This window comes from Apodemus sylvaticus, chromosome 7 (genome assembly GCF_947179515.1).
Source record: "Apodemus sylvaticus chromosome 7, mApoSyl1.1, whole genome shotgun sequence".
In the NCBI taxonomy this organism is placed as follows: Eukaryota; Metazoa; Chordata; class Mammalia; order Rodentia; family Muridae; genus Apodemus; species Apodemus sylvaticus.
This window is the reverse complement of record NC_067478.1, coordinates 83,089,067-83,105,888: the sequence shown is the minus strand read 5'-3', so window position 1 is coordinate 83,105,888 and position 16,822 is coordinate 83,089,067. Positions and strand designations below refer to the sequence as shown.

The following is a 16,822-nucleotide window of genomic DNA, read 5'->3' as shown; positions in this document are numbered from 1 at the left end:
AAAGGGAGAGATACAAAGGAAACACACAATACAATATTTTTTCTGAATACCTGCAATATATTTATTATAGAACATTTTTTGTCTTATAAGTGAATTATGGAGACAGGTCTCTCACAACAGTGGCTCGATGCCACTGGAAGGACACAGCTGCTTTACTTGAAGATGAACTGTATCATGTGATGGCTTATTCTAAAGCCACTGAAAAGAAATGCAGGCATGGTAGAGCATGTCTGTAGTCGCAGTGCTTGGGAGGCTAAGACAGAGATCACAAGTACAGCCCAGGCTGGACTGTGTAGTGAGTTTCGGGTTAGCCTGGTCTGTACTAAGTTCCTCTCTCAAAAACCAACTCTTCCAACCAAGCAGTAAATACACACACACACACACACACACACACACACACACATCTACCTCACACCTCACACATGTTCCCAGTCTACAGGTATGTAGTGTTGATGTTTAAAGATGAAAAGGAGGCAATGAGCAAGCAGGATAATTAATGAGCCACATGTAGTAAAAGTATGGGTCTGGGAGCTTGAGAGAGCGCTCTTCCAGAGGTCCTGAGTTCAAGCCCAGGCAGCCACACAATGGCTTACAACCATCTGTGATGAGATCTGATGCCCTCTTCTCGTGTGTCTGAAGACAGCTACAGTTACTCATATATGTAAAATAAATAATTTTTTTTTAAAAAAAAAAAGTGTGGGTCTGAACTGAGTAAGCTGTGTCCAGAGCCAGGAGCAGCCACAGTGACCGAGGAGATAAACTTTTAAAAGAATGGATTTTTAAAAGTTATTGTATGTATTGGTATTTTTTGCCTGGCTACCTGTGCATATGTGGATATGACCCTCCGGAACTGGAGTTAAGTACACAGTTACAAGCTGCTATGTGGATGCTGGGAATTGAACCTAGGTCCTTTGGAAGTGCAACCAATGTTCGTAATCCCTGAGCCCTCTTGCCAGCTCCAATGTAATTTATTTTAGCTTAAGGTCATTTTTAGGTAAAAATTGAAACAATCTAATTTTTTATGATTATTGAAAGGATAATGTTTTGGGCATATTGAGGAAAACTATGACAGTTGTCTTTTAAATTGTAGCCTTAGATAGCATGGGAACTACAGCTTGGATGTTGTCATCCCAGCATCCTTAGGGAGATGCCCAGTGCTAACACCATCTCTGTGAGAGTGGGTGTAGATGGGGGTAGAAGCCTTTGGCCTTCAATTTATGCACCAGTGATCCTGAAAAATTCATGCACGGCATACAGGATTTGGAAAAAGGCAAAACAGCACTGAGTGTGGATATTTATTTATTTGTTTGTTTGTTTGTTTATTTATTTGAGACAGGGTTTCTCTTTGTAGCCCTGGCTGTCCTGGAACTCACCCTGCAGACCAGGCTGGCCTCGAACTCAGAAATCCACCTGCCTCTGCCTCCCAAGTGCTGAGACTGTGGATTTTTAAAAAGTTACAAAATAAACTGGACAAAATACACATGGATGAGTTGCATTATTGAAAGGCTTGGTATGCAGGGCGTGGTGACACACGCCTTTAATCCCAGCACTTGGGAGGCAGAGGCAGGTGGATTTCTGAGTTCGAGGACAGCCTGGTCTACAGAGTGAGTTCCAGGACAGCCAAGGCTACACAGAGAAACCCCATCTCCAAAAATAAAAGACTTGGTATTTTATGGGACCTCCATTTTATAGACAAGTGGCCCACGAGAATAAAATCCACATTTCCATTTAGAAATGGAGTCCTGTGTGGTTTCTGGATCTTCCTTGGTGACCCAGTGTTCTCCCTAAGACTTTCCCACTGGGCTGGTGATGTGTGAGGAGTGTCTTAAGTTGTAAGTGATGTTGAAATTGAATTCTAATTCTTAGCAGTGTCTTTGCCTCTCAGCTTATTGGATTACAGAGACTTGGGGACAAGGAGGACCATGCCTCTGAAGCAGTAAAGTTCCCATTTCCCCTTCCTCACAATAACATCTGTCCCGTCCCCATGTGTTGTGCCCCTTAAGCTGGGCTGTTACAGTGAGAGTCACTGGTTCTGCTGGACCAGCCTGCCACCTGTGTCACATCACTCTCTTGCCTTTGCACAGGTCATGGAGACAGAGCGCATGATTTACCTGGTGACAGAATACGCTAGTGGAGGGGAGATATTTGGTAAGTACCTTCACCTTGTCTTTTAAATCACCCTTGAGCACACTATGCCAATCCAGGATCGCTGTCCTGTGTCTTAGCCACGCTGTCGCCTGTTGCTGTTGTCTGCACCATCATGGTAATTTCAGGATTTTTTTTTGTTCAGCCAGTTAAATCTCTTCACTGTGTTTATTCTTGAGCAAAAGTGTTTTGTTTGATTTAGTTAGATGTTAACAGTTGAGATAAAAGATCTCAAAACCAAACATTCCTGCTAGTCTTGTGACTGAGGGTCTTTCCTGTTACCAGGCTGTAGCTGAGGTTGCCGGGGTGATGGAGATCCCACATGTGTGGGAGCCCCTAGTATGAGGAAAGGCCCTACATTCTTAACCCTTGTTTAAATATAACCTTGAAACCTGTCCCTTGCTGTGTGCACATGTCCCCGATGTCTGATCATTTGCCTCCTGTAGCTGCTGTTTCTTCTGGGCTTGACCTTTGTACATCATGAGATCTTGACCTTTGTACATCATGAGATTTTGTTCCAGGCAAACCTGACTTGGACTTGGTAAAAACTAAAGAAAGAATTCTCTGTGCTGATAGCAATTAACACTGCCAAATAAAGGTGAAAGGCAGACTGTCAAACTTAAACTCCTGTCTTTTATAAGAACCAGTATTAATTTACAATGCATTTAGAAGCATAATATCACTTTCATCATTAATTTACTTATTTACTTTATATCTTGATCGCAGACCCTCCACCCCCACCCCCTGTCTAACCCTCATAAATTCCTCCTCCCATTATCCCCTCCTGTTCTCCAAAGAAGAAGCCTGCCTTGTGTCCCACCCCGCCCCGAGTTACCTATGCAGGATGGTGTGCGTGCTCTCCCATTGAGGTTTGACCTCGTAGTCCAGCTAGAGGAAGGGCAGCTAGAGGATGGCAGGCAGCTCAGCCAGACTGCCCTGCTACAGTTGTTGGGGGACCCACATGACGACCAGGCTGCACATCTGCTGTAAATGTGTAGGGCACCTCTGTCCAGCCCATGTGTGTTCTTCAGTGGTGGTTCATTCTCTGTGAGCCTCCATGGGCCCAGGTTGGTTGACTCTGTAGGTCTTCTTGTGGTGTCCTTGACCCCTGCAGCTCACGCAGTCCTATTCCGCACTCTTCCACAAGAACTCCCAAAGCTCTGCCTGACGTTTGTTTGGCTGTGGGTCTCTGCATTTGTTTCCAAGCACTGCCGGATGAAGCCTCTCAGGATAGTTATGCTAGGTTCCTGTCTGCAGGCATAGCAGAGTATCATTAATAATGTCAGGATTCACTCTCTCCCATGGGACGGGTCTCATCTTGGACCAGTCATTGATTGGCTGTTCCCTCAGTCTCTGCTCCAGCTTTATTCATGCATGTCTTGTAGATGGACAGATTTTGGGTGGAAGTTTTTGTGGGTGGGTTGATGTCACCCCCCTTCTACTGGAAGTCCTGTCTGGCTATAGGAGGTGGCCACTTCAGTCTTTATATCTCCATTTGCTTAGAGTCTTAGCTAGGATTAACCCCATAGACTCCCAGGAGACTTCCCACTTTTAAAGTAAACATTTTTTTAAAATTAATAGCTATGTGATGTGGTTTTGTGTGTGTGTGTGTGTGTGTGTGTGTGTGCGTGCGCGCGCGCGCCCATGTGCTTGTAGACTAGGCCAACATGGTGATGTTTAATTCTAGCCCTCTGTGTGCAGAGGCAGAGGGATCTTTGTGAATTCTAAAGCAGCCTGATGTAGATAGTGATTTCCATATCAGCCATTGATACATGGAGAGATCCTGTCTCAACAAACTCCCCACCAACTTTTTTCCGGAAAAGCATCCTTGTCCCTTCTATCTCCCTTTAATGGAGGACTAAATGTTTCTTCCTCTTTCCTTTAAACCGCTGTGTTCACCCTTATTTTGTGTTAAAGTTAATGCAATGGACTAAAATTTTGAATCCAAATACAGCGTTTTAAGAGATACTTCATTTCAAAGAAATTAGTGCATTAAAATCTCAGAATAATAATATTGTACACCAAGGCTTTTAGTGCACATGATAATTACAAGCCAATCAGGTACTTTGGAGGTGATGGCTCCATATCAAGACATTGATTTTTCCCTCCATGAAGAAATCGAATAGAAGACAATCATGGAAATCTACATGTGTCTTAGACCAGGAGAACGCAGGCTGTGAAGTCTGTATAGCAGCGCTGTGGAGACCACAGCCCTATTCCTAGTTTAGTGAGTGGAGAACAGAAGCACGCCAGAACCTGGGAGAGAGGAATGGCTGATGCCTGCCGCTGGGGAGAACGCGGAGGCCTGACTCACGGGCCCGTACTTTGCTGAACTGCTTCACATTGGCCACAAATGTACACAAAAGCAAGTGGACAACTTTCATTACTGAGCACCTTTTATAAGCTTTGTTCTGAAGGGAAGCAAAGCATCTCCGAACCGTGAGCTGCCTGTTAGCCACATCAGAGGAAGGCCTTTGTTCACAGAGAGGCACTCATAACCTTAGAAGAAAAGAAACGGGCCCATCTTAATGTTCCTGACATTCTAAACAAGCGCATTGCAAATGTCCTACTTTGGGAACGCAGTTCTTTTCTGTTTGATTTTTCAATACAGGGCTTCTCTGTGTAGCTTTGGCTGTCTTTGAACTCACTTTGTAGACTAGGCTGGCCTCAAATTCATAGCAATTCACCTGCCTCTGCCTCCTGAGTGCTGGGATTGAAGGCATGTGCCACTATGCCCGGCAAGAAATCAGCTCCTAAAAGGAAAGATATTGGTCCTTTTGGTCATAAATCCTTTGTATATATGTAGCTTAATACATGAATACACAGAACATAATCTTGGTATTTTTTAAAAGAAAATATCACACAATTATCTGTTACAGCATAGCATATAATTATATGAGTTAATATATTATTAATTGGCATGATTAATATTGGTGTGTGCGTGTGAGTTGTATGCCAAAACACACGTATGGAGATCAGAGTCTAACTTGGAGTTGGCTTCTTGCCTTCCACCTTGGCTAAGTGTCTCTTGTTTCTACCACTTCACTATCTCTACCAGGCTAGCTGTCCCACTGGCTTGTGGGTGATTCCCTGTCTCTGTCTCCCATCTCCATGTAGAGACACCGAGACTACAGATACTGCAGCAGCTGACTTGTCACATGGCTTCCAGGATCAGAACTCTGAGCATCAGGCCATCAGGACAAGCCCTTTACCCACTGAGCCGTCCGTCTCCTTGTCCCGTAGTAGACTTTTTAAAGATCCAGTTGAAGAAAAAAAAATGATAAATTACCCAAAGAAATTACTAAAACCTCACACGGATTTGTGGAGGAGCTCTGTGGTAGAATAGCTTACCTAACCTGCGCCAAGGCCTGGGTTTGGTTACTATTGAATCAAATCCCAAATCAGACGGATGGCAAGACTGCGCAAGGATAAGCTGTCTCGTGGCGCTGATTTTCTGAAGTGCCTGAGTACACGCTACGAGAAGAGGCACTTAGTCAAGAAGTGAGGTGCTGAGGGCTGGAGGTGCAGTTCAGTGATAATGGGCTTGCCTAGCGCATATGAGAGCCTGGATTCCATTTCAGCAAAAGTTCATATGTGGCTCGGAGAGGAGGTTGCGGGGCCTGGCATAGTGTGTGTGTAGGGGGCTTAGGGCTGGGCAGGTCCAAGTCACACCTTTGCTGCACATTTGCTCTTCGGCTTGAGGCGAGTTACCCAGTCATTCTTAGACTCAATTCCAAGGCTCTAGAATAGGGTTTACAGTTATGAAGATGGAGTAGGGCTCATGGTACGGCATGTTTATAAGTCCTGCCCCTCTGTAGGTCCCTAGGTTTGACCTCCAATTTTGGGTGACGGGAGAGAGTGTAAGGAGCCGGCGTGTATAGATAGAGCTTTGGCATAAACTTCCTTTTGCCTTCATGTTAAAGAACAAATGGGCTACATGTTCAGAACAGCCAGGGCTACACAGAGAAACCCGGTCTCAAAAGAGACAAAACAAAAACCAGAAAACCAAACCAAAAAACAAACAAAACAAAAACCCACCAAATAAAGCCCTAAAACAAAAAGAGGAAATGGTGCAATTTTCAGCATGAGGCATGTAGAATTCTCACCAGCTGCCAAGCAAAACTGATGAGACATATTTTTAAAAGCCTACAAACTGATCCTATGGACGAGCAGCAAATGAAAGGGAAAAAACCATTTATTCAAGAACATCCATGAAATTCAGTAAGAAATGAGACTCTAGATTCTTGAGCCAGTCCTATGCAAGGCACTGCAGTCTCCCCCACTCTCCCCTCCCTGTCCTCGTGTGCACACAGGCTCAGTGAGGTAGAGAGAGACTCCAATCTGGACACACAGTGAGGTCTTAGTACTGGCATCTGGATAGATGGCTTTCTTCACGGGAAGAGCAGGACATTAATATTTGTCATCTTTTCTGTTACCTGTTGGGTGCAGTTGAAGTGCAGTCTCCCTTCTGTTTGAGGAAGCACATCACTCTTGGCTCGGGTCATAAGACTGGTCACCTTCACTGGGCCGTCTCCCCATTTCCTTTCATTGCCCTTCAGCTCCCCGAGTTTGTTTCTTGCAAGTTTCCTTGGACTCCATATCTATCTCCAGCCATTAACACAGAGGAAACAACAGACCATGATGCAGACAGGTAGATCCCAATGTCTTCTCAAAGGACCTGCCTTCATTCACAAGCGGGAGAGAAAGAAGGCCAAGCATCGCACCCTCAGCAGCAGTAGAGGTTGTGCGGAGAGGCACCTGACGAGATAGGCCCATGAAGCCACCTCAGCCCCCAGCCTGATGGCCCACAGCAGAGTCCCTCAGACAGGACCTCTGGAAAGAGCTCTCCTGAGTCAGAAATTACTAAAAAAAAAAAAGTCACTGATCAGAAAGTATTCCTTCAAAGGAACCAACATTTGATTATATTGTTTGTAAAACAACTCATGCCACAGAGCCACACAACAGGGCAATCAGCTAGCAATTAATGGAGTTGAATGGCTGGGTTTAGCTAAGAAAAGAGGTGTAGAGACTTCAGTTCAGACTATGGAGATCCCAGAATTTGCCAGGCTGTTTTTCCCAGAAGAGAAGGACCCAAATCCTAAGAATATGGATGGAGTCCACTCCAGGTGGTGAGAAGGAGCAGAGCGGAGCAGTAAGAAGCCTTGAGGTGGGAGGTGAATCAGAAACCTCAGGTGCTCCAGTCTGTCATCTAGAATACGCAGTGTTCACCCAAAGCAACAGAATCCCCAAACAGCAAAAGCACACACAGTTACTGGACCAGATGCGGACCACAAGAAAATGACTAGTAGGTGGATAGACGCCAGATTTACCAGAAGAAAAAACGTTCAGAACAATATAAAGATGTTCACAGACACAGAGGGACTCACAATTAAAGCAACAGTGGTAAATGAAGGAATCACAATGTCACTTCAGACAAAGAATATCAACAGGAGACATTATTTAAAAAAAAATCATTAGAAAGGCTCAACAACAGAGTTCAACTGCCAGAAAGAAGGAACACAGACTCAAGGACAGATCAGCAAAATTGCCACACTGAAGTACAGACATGAGAAGGAACTAAAGGCAACTCCCAGAGCTGTCAGTCAGGAGCATCCTCTGCATAGTGGGAGGAGACAGGCAGGAGCATCCTCTGCACAGTGGGAGGAGACAGGCAGGAGCATCCTCTGCACAGTGGGAGGAGACAGGCAGGAGCATCCTCTGCACAGTGGGAGGAGACAGGCAGAGTATCCTCTGCACAGTGGGAGGAGACAGGCAGGAGCATCCTCTGCACAGTGGGAGGAGACAGGAAGGAGCATCCTCTGCACAGTGGGAGGAGACAGGCAGGAGCATCCTCTGCACAGTGGGAGGAGACAGGCAGGAGCATCCTCTGCACAGTGGGAGGAGACAGGCAGGAGCATCCTCTGCACAGTGGGAGGAGACAGTCAGGAGCATCCTCTGCACAGTGGGAGGAGACAGGCAGGAGCATCCTCTGCACAGTGGGAGGAGACAGTCAGGAGCATCCTCTGCATAGTGGGAGGAGACAGTCAGGAGCATCCTCTCCACAGTGGGAGGAGACAGGCAGGAGCATCCTCTGCACAGTGGGAGGAGACAGGCAGAGTATCCTCTGCACAGTGGGAGACAGAGCATCCTCTGTGCACAGTGGGAGTATCAGGAGGGTGTAAAGTCAGAGGCAGAAACTGTAAGAAAAACTGTCTATGAAACTAGCAGACATTTTGAAAAAATAGTAACCCACATGTCCAAGAACCTCATGGACTTTCAAAGGTGCCCCCCCCACCAAAAAAAAAAAAGGCCCACAATAGACAAATAGGCACATCACAGGATAACAGGGAGAACTGGTGGGGTCAAACAAAGAAGGAATTTTGTGATTTTAAAAGAAGACATGTATGGTTTTTCTCTTGGCTTCACTGGCAATAGTTAGAAAAGTGTGACCAGGTTAAATGATCATGCATTAGAATACAAATAGCTGGAGGCCTAGATGAAGTTGAAAACCAAGTGTGTTGGGCACCAGAAGGCCAGATAAAGCCTAGGAATATGGCTCCCAACATGGTAGCTGCTGGTCACATGTTGCTTTGGAAATGTAGCAAGTTCAACTGTGGAACTGAACTTTTAAGTTTAAGTTAGTTTACAGTGGCATTCAAATGGTAGCATGAGCATTAGATACAAGAGGTTTTTTTTTTTGTTGTTGTTTTTTTGTTTTTTTGCTGGTGCAGGGGTTAGCTGCACAGAGAAAGCACTTTCTTCAATATCACTCTCTCTCTGGCACCAAGTGTAAGTTGAGAAGTCCCCCAGAGCCACTCACGTGTGATAAACTACTGGAAGGACTCACAGCCGTGCCCTCTTCCAGCGAAAGGATGTAGGTGAAGCCAGCCAAGGAAGGTGTACAGCTCAGAAGTGCTAGGTGCAGCGTCTCCATTGTCCTTTTCCTGGGTGTGCTTTGTCTTGGCATGAGTGTGTGACAATATGCACAGACAATTGCTTCAAGGAGACTCAGCCTTTACACCCACATTTTTAGTTTCTGTGTGCTTGATTAATTGGTTGGTTGGTTGGTTGGTTGGTTGGTTCATTGATTGGCTCATTGATTGGTTCATTGATTGCCCATACAGTTGACCTCAATTTTGAGGACAATTGACATGATGTCCCAGAGTCCTACACTTAATTTAACATGGCTGGTCATTCTAGCATTCCTGCATTATTAGTAGACCTCTGGCACTGCTGGTTCCAGGCAAATAAAGACCCCACCCCAAAGTCAAGGTGAGGGCAGACCTTTTCTCCAGGTAAGGCCACATTCTGATTCCACACACTACAGTACTTTACTATTTAAGTGCACTCTATTTTGAAAGAACTAAAAGTATTTCACTTTGGCCATAGTCAGTCAGTTTAGTGTTTGACTGGTAGTCATGTGTAGACTCTGGACTTCTAAGACTTAGTGTGCTTGAGAAGCAGAAAAGAGTAGGTCTCGCTGCTGCATTCTGTTTCGTTCACACAGTGAAATGTGCTGGATAAGTTACTGAGATCAAGTTGAAAGCGAGTGCTGCTGCTTGCTTTCCTCTGTAATTGCTAGAAGTTATGTGCATGGACCTCTGTGGTGCAGATCCAGAAGCTGTGCAGAGCCCGTGCTTCTCATGGGGAACGCCTGACCAGGAGCCTGAACTGGGAAATAAATGCTTTAAAATCACAAGCTTCTGAATACCAGTATGACTTGAGGTTTTGTTTTATTTTGTTTTGTTGAAGCATTTTTGATTTGGGGTTTTTAGAGGAGAGATACCTGGTAAAATTTATACAAGTGTTCACAATAAAAATAAACCCTGAAATTGGAAATACTGATCCCGTGCATTTCCCATAAAGGACGGTCTATCTGCACTGGAGTTCGGTGGCAGAGGTAGACTAACAAGAGAAGCTGCTAGCGTCTAGGAGCACAGCTCTGCGGTGTGGCCCTCAGAGGGGTGCTGAGTTCAGAGGGCAGCTCCCCAGATGCTGGGATAGAAGGAAGCTGCCCACTCGGTCTTACTAGTTCTGTTTATTCTGACCTTGCCTAGGGGACCAGAGTCTGGGCCACACTTGACATCTCTGCTAGTGCTGCCCTCTCACGTAGCTCCTCCAGCAAACTCACCAAGTCTGTCCTCTGAGGGCTTAGAACATATAAGCCCATCTCTAGTGTCTTCTCTGCTGTAGCTCCTAATACTCTCCTGCTCCTTCTATATTTGGCAGTTCTCTGTGCTCACTGTAAGGTCTAGATATTGTCCCTTTCTTTCTGCAACTCTCTTCCCACATCTCTCTTCCACTTACTTCAGAATCTTTCCTGCATTTCCTCATTAGAGATAACTTTTTCTAAACTTTGTTTTTCCTACTGGCTTACTATTCTGTATCTCGTTTTTGCTTTAATTTCCTTCTTAGTCTGTATAACCAATTGACATATACTCGGTCACACAGTTAATCATTAGTGTATAGCATTTTTATGCTCTCTGTGTGCGTGCCATGCGTCCACACTGAGGTCATTGGACAGCATTATGAAATCTCTTCTCTCTTGTCTTCATGTGGGTTCCAGGAACTGAACGCAGGTCATCGTGTTTCTTAATCTACTGAGCCATCTAGCTGGCCCTCAGTTCCTTACATCTGACCTTACCAAAGTACATCTTGACAGTAAGGAGTTTGTCTTTTATTTTTGGTTCTAGAGTCAACATAGTCCTTACACATGATGGGCAAGAGATATGATACTGAAATTAGACATATCCCAAGCCAGGACTTTGTAATCTTTGGTCCTTGTCTTCTCAGAATAGTTCCCACAGAAACTACATAGGCACTAATTACTATAGATCCGCTGGATGAGAGAAGGAGTGAATGAAAATGGACTGATGGACAGACAGCAGTACAGTCATCACCTGCTCTTAGTATGTAATGCGGTGTCTAACACAGCACACATGTGTTCCAAGTCAAGCAGAGAACAGTCATCTCTTTCTGCTTACGTACTTCAGTTCTGTGAGTTTTTGACAAGGGGAGAAACATGCTTGTAATTGCTTTTTGAGTGTACAGAGAAAAGGAAATATAGGTTTGACTTGGAAGTAGTGGAATGGATTACGGAATGCGTGTTGTTTACTCAGTTAGCTGACTTAGTGAAATAAATGTTGCTACTTAGCAGTACATTGTAAAAGGGTAGCCATAACAGTGTGGTTCTGCCTAATGTCCCAGTAGGATGGAGAAGCTCGCTACTTTTGCAGATCACTAAATTCATAATTCAAAACTCTCCCAATGTGATTTCTTGACATATATTTCCTCAAACTTGCTATCGTGCTCTTAAACCCAGCACTTTATTAGAAGCTCTCTGGATGCCAGCAGAACCCATGGGCATTTAAGACAAAGTGCTAACAGAAGAGGACTCTGCCCAAGTGTGAATGATTTGCTAGAAACACTCTCACTTCCATAAGATAATATTTCCCAGTTGTTAGTTGTGTTTTAAAAGGGATAATTGTTATCTGTCCCAGCCAACTCCTAAATAAATGAGACAGAGACTATAAGATTTATTTAACCAAGCTTTATGGTACAGTATCTGAGCATTTATCAATCTCTTTTAATCCTGTGAGCTAACCTGGCCACCTCCCAATCTAAATTCCTGAGATACTTGCTGTTTGCTCTTGGTCTGGCCCTCTGCTCAGCTGTGCTCTCATGATGTCTCTCTGACCCTCTGCTCAGCTGTGCTCTCATGGTGTCTCTCTGACCCTCTGCTCAGCTGTGCTCTCATGGTGTCTCTCTGACCCTCTGCTCAGCTGTGCTCTCATGGTGTCTCTCTGACCCTCTGCTCAGCTGTGCTCTCATGGTGTCTCTCTGACCCTCTGCTCAGCTGTGTTCTCATGGTGTCTCTGACCCTGTGCTCTGCTGTGCTCTCATGGTGTCTCTCTGACCCCCTGCTCAGCTGTGCTCTCATGGTGTCTCTCTGACCCTCTGCTCAGCTGTGTTCTCATGGTGTCTCTCTGACCCTCTGCTCAGCTGTGTTCTCATGATGTCTCTCTGACCCTCTGCTCAGCTGTGATCTCATGGTGTCTCTCTGACCCCCTGCTCAGCTGTGCTCTCATGGTGTCTCTCTGACCCTCTGCTCAGCTGTGTTCTCATGGTGTCTCTCTGACCCTCTGCTCAGCTGTGTTTTCATGGTGTCTCTGACCCTGTGCTCAGCTGTGCTCTCGTGGTGTCTCTCTGACCCTCTGCTCAGCTGTGTTCTCATGGTGTCTCTCTGACCCTCTGCTCAGCTGTGTTCTCATGGTGTCTCTCTGACCCTCTCCTTATAGACACTACCCCAACCCCTCAGGATTAGAAGTCCCACCTTATTCTCTCCCCTGCTCAGTCATTGGGTGATCAGCTTTTATTGACAAATCTGAGAATGAATGGGGAGCAATGTTTACATAACATTGAAAGAAGAGATTGTTAGAATAGGGGTTACAGTGCCATGTCTGGATTGCAAGCAGACATGGGGGGCAGAGAAGTCAGCATTTGAATAATAAAGGATAATCTTTACAAAGTCCAAAATAACATTATGCCCACATACCCAGTGGTGCCAATGGTCATGAATCCCAGGAATTCCCACAACACAATTTATTTATGCCATGGAGCATTCAAAGACTGCCAGTAGGGCAGGTGGTGGTAAGGGCAAAATTGTATAGCCATTGTATGGTACACACTGAGGTCCATGTTCCATTGAGAACTTTTATCTTGTTATCTTCTAGATTTTCAGGAACGTTAACATAGGCACATACTATGAGCTGGCTTGCTGTCACCTTTAAAAACATATATTTTAGCCACACATTCTTTGTTTCCTTCTAAACAAAACTATTATTTTTCCACTAACGTGTTTGTTTGTTCAATTATTTTGACTATGAAGCCTAGTTTTCTGTTCAGACTTTCCAGTGGAGGCAAAGCCACACCGCTGATCAAACAAGCAGGATCCGTTTCCTCCCCAGTTCATTTCTCATTTGTTAGTCTGTATTTTTATTTTATTAACATTGTGCGTAGCTAGTTTATGTTTGCAACCTACAGATGCCTATGGAAGCCACTGGGCTTTGTCAGTACTTCAGTCAGAGCACCGTTGGCAGTCTTCTGATCAAGATGTTATTTGTAGCATGTGAGATCAGTGCACGCAGAGCCAGAGGATGGTGTTGGCTGCTTTCCCTTCTCTCTACCTTAGTTTTGAAATACGGTATCTCAGTGGACCTGTAAGTCACGGTTTCAGCAGGACTCGGTGGTAGGGAGCTTCAGGAATCCTCCTGTCTCCACCTTCCAAGGGATTGGATTACTGGCATGTAGGAAAACCAACATTTTACATGGGTGCTAAGGATATGAGCTAGGGTCCTCACACTTGCACAGTGGACACTTTACTGACTGAGCTGTCTCCTCAGCCACTATTTGGGTGTGTGTTTTTTGAACACACACACACACACACACACACACACACACACATTCACACATTTCATGGAAGGTTTTTGAGACAAGGACTCATTGTGAAGCCTATGCTACACTGAGCTCACCATCCTCTGCCTTCTGAGTGCTGGGACGATGGATACCTGCCGTCATACCCAAGCCAAATATAATTTAGTATGTCTATGTTCCACAGGAATTTTCTCTGTTTCATGTGTGTACATAAATAAACATGTGTCTGTGTCTATGCATATCTGTGTACATACACACTTTTCCTGAGAGGTTTTTCAAACTATGTTTTAACCCTTTTAGAAAAATATAGTTTTCCTTGGCCAAGTAATAAGGCATGAAAAGATATTTACTCATAACCTTTATTGACATAGTTTTTAATTTCTTATTTGGAATTAATATATCACATCTCAGTATAACATCAAATTTTGATGTCTTGAAGATATTCAGCTGACATTGCACTTTTTAAAAAGTTGTAAAATATTCATAGCACAGACTTATTTTAACCATTTCAGTAACATTAATAATAACACTGTTGTCCTGTTATCTGTAAAGTTTATATTCTGTAGAATGGAAACTCTAGTTGTTAATCACTGACCACTGATCTGTCACCCTACAGCCCCTCCAAGGCATCACCCTTCCTAATGTTTTAACTACACTAGGGAGATTATGTAAATGGAATCACCCTGTGTGGGACCAGCTCATCTCACTTGACATGATGTGCATGTGTCAAACTCATCAACGGCACATTTTATGTGTTCATCCAGTGATGGACCCTTGAGTTTCCATGCTGTGGTCCTGATGCTGATGGTAGTGAACGCCAGGATAAGCGTTTCACTGTCAGCATCTTCAACTAGACATAGGGAGAAGGGCATCACGGTGCACCCTGACACCCTCAACACCCAGGCTTGACAGTTGCAGCATTATGCTGATGGTGTTTCTTTTTCCCAACTGTTCTGTATTTTCAATTTCGAATATTTCAAATTAAATTCAAGGAGCATATTGTCGTACTCATAAATACTTACAGTTTTTCTTACATGTAAGGGATTTTAAACAGCTTAATCATAACACCGTGTATCTTTGGGGCACTAATACTGTTAGCTTTTTGCTTTTGTTTTCGAGACAGGCTCACTGTGTGGCCCCGACCAGATTAAGAACACTTAATCTTCCTCAGGCTCCCCAATGCTGAGAGCGTAGGCGTGTGCTCTCCCACCCAGCTTCTAGTAACTTCTTAAGATATTTTGCAGCTTTAGACTAGGTTTAGTGAGTATGCCTTACCTTCAAGGCTCCTTTCATCCCTTTGTTCACCTGCTCACGAGTGTTCTTTAGCGCAGCAATCATAGCTAAGTCCTTCTCTGTTAGCGCCAAATCTCTCAATCTTTTCGCTCCTGTGTTCACTCTTTGTAAACACTTTATTTTGTGTGTATGTGCCACAGCACACACGAGAGCAAGCACTCTGCCTGGCCACCATCTTGCCAGTTGTACTTCTTTCCGTTCCTCTCATTTCTCCTTTGTTGGGCAGGAACGGCGATCTCCGCAGCAATGCTGGTGCTACCTTCGTGGTGCACTCTGTTCTGTCAGGTAATTAAATGCAGGCCAGCCATCCTGAACCTGTTGCAGCTCGGGTTTGTGCTTCCATTTCCATTTTATCCTTACTCTTATGTAATCCTTACTCTAAAAGGATCGTTTTTCTGGAATATTCACCAAAGCTGCTCTTTTTAACTTGAGGGAGAACTCCAGGATCTTCTGAGTGCTGTGGAACCTCTGAACAGTTCTGGCTCTTTCCGGCTCCTGGCAGATGCTCTCTGCTAGCCCCACCTCCTAGTCTCAACGTTGTGTGCATGCAGTCAGGTTGTGTGCATGCAGTCAGGTTGTGTGAATACAGTTAGGTTGTGTGCATACAGTCAGGTTTTGTGCATGCAGTCAGGTTGTGTGAATACACTTAGGTTGTGTGCATACAGTCAGGTTATGTGCATGCAGTCAGGTTGTGTGAATACAGTTAGGTTGTGTGCATACAGTCAGGTTTTGTGCATGCAGTCAGGTTGTGTGCATACAGTCAGGTTGTGTGCATACAGTCAGGTTGTGTGCATACAGTCAGGTTGTGTGCATACAGTTAGGTTGTGTGCATACAGTTAGGTTGTGTGCATACAATCAGGTTGTGTGCATACCATCAGGTTGTATGAATACAGTCAGGTTGTGTGCATACAGTCAGGGACTTGGCAAATTTTAAATATGTACCTCAGGATAGCCTCAAGCTTGCAAGTCTCCTGCCTCTGCCCCACATGGCTGCAATTACATGTATGCATCTGCATGCCTTCTTTGCTAATTTTTGATGATCTCTTTCAGTTTCCTTTCCCTTTGTGCTTCTGTATTATTACTTTTCTTGTTTCTATAACAAAATCCTGAGCAAGAAGTAACTTGAAGGCTTATTCTAATTTACATTTGATCATGGCAAGGAGGGGTGGTAGGCACAGACACTGTCAGTGCGTCTGGAGTCAGTAGGCAGGCAGTGGTGAATGCTGGTGTAGGAACCCTCTGTAGTTAGGCAGAACTTTCCACTTTATGTAACTTAATCTAGAAAGTTCCTTACAGATATGCCCAGAAATTTGTCTCCAAGGTGATTCCAGAGCCTCTCAACCTTTTATGCCTGAGCTCTGGTTCATGGCTATCTACAGTATGAATATTCAGTCTAACTTCTGAAGTCTCATAGGCTTTTTAACAGTGTTGGAAAGCCCAAAGTCCTAGTGTCATAGAAGACTCTAGGTGGCCTCCTATCAATCCCTATACAATCATAAACAAATCACACACCTCAAATGCACAGTAGCTCTGAGTAAACATTCCCAGTTCAGAAGAAAAGAACAGCATAGAAGAGAGCAATTGAGTCAGAGCAAGACCAAAACCCAGCAGTGAAAACCCCGAATCTTCACACTCTGTGGCCTGCTCTGGGAATCGTGATGGGACCACCTGAACTCTACAAGGCATGGGTAGCCCCCAGCCCTTCATCTGTTCTGCCTGTCACATGGCCTCTCTCCTGGCTGGCTCTGCTAGGTGCCTGTAGCTTTCCTCAGTGGATGTCCATGGCCCCAGCATTCCCAGTAGTCTAGTGTCTCTGCCTTTCAACTGGGGCTTTACCTTCACAGCCCCGCCCAGTGCCCCTCCCCTTCAGGGCTTTCTTACTGGGACCTCTCCCTTGCCACTCATGGCCTGGCCTCAGCGACACTCTTAAATTGGGATTTAAACCTTCTTG

At 44.8% G+C, this 16,822-nt stretch overlaps 1 protein-coding gene across 2 annotated transcripts in view; it reads left to right on the top strand.

The window, feature by feature from the left end:
- Positions 1–16,822, top strand: part of Sik3 (SIK family kinase 3) — a 213,849-nt gene that overhangs the window by 107,453 nt on the left and 89,574 nt on the right. For both annotated transcript variants that reach the window (XM_052188424.1, XM_052188422.1), the window contains exon 3: positions 2,085–2,148. In XM_052188424.1, the coding sequence (XP_052044384.1) occupies positions 2,085–2,148 (64 nt within the window). The remainder of the gene's footprint in view (positions 1–2,084; positions 2,149–16,822) is intronic.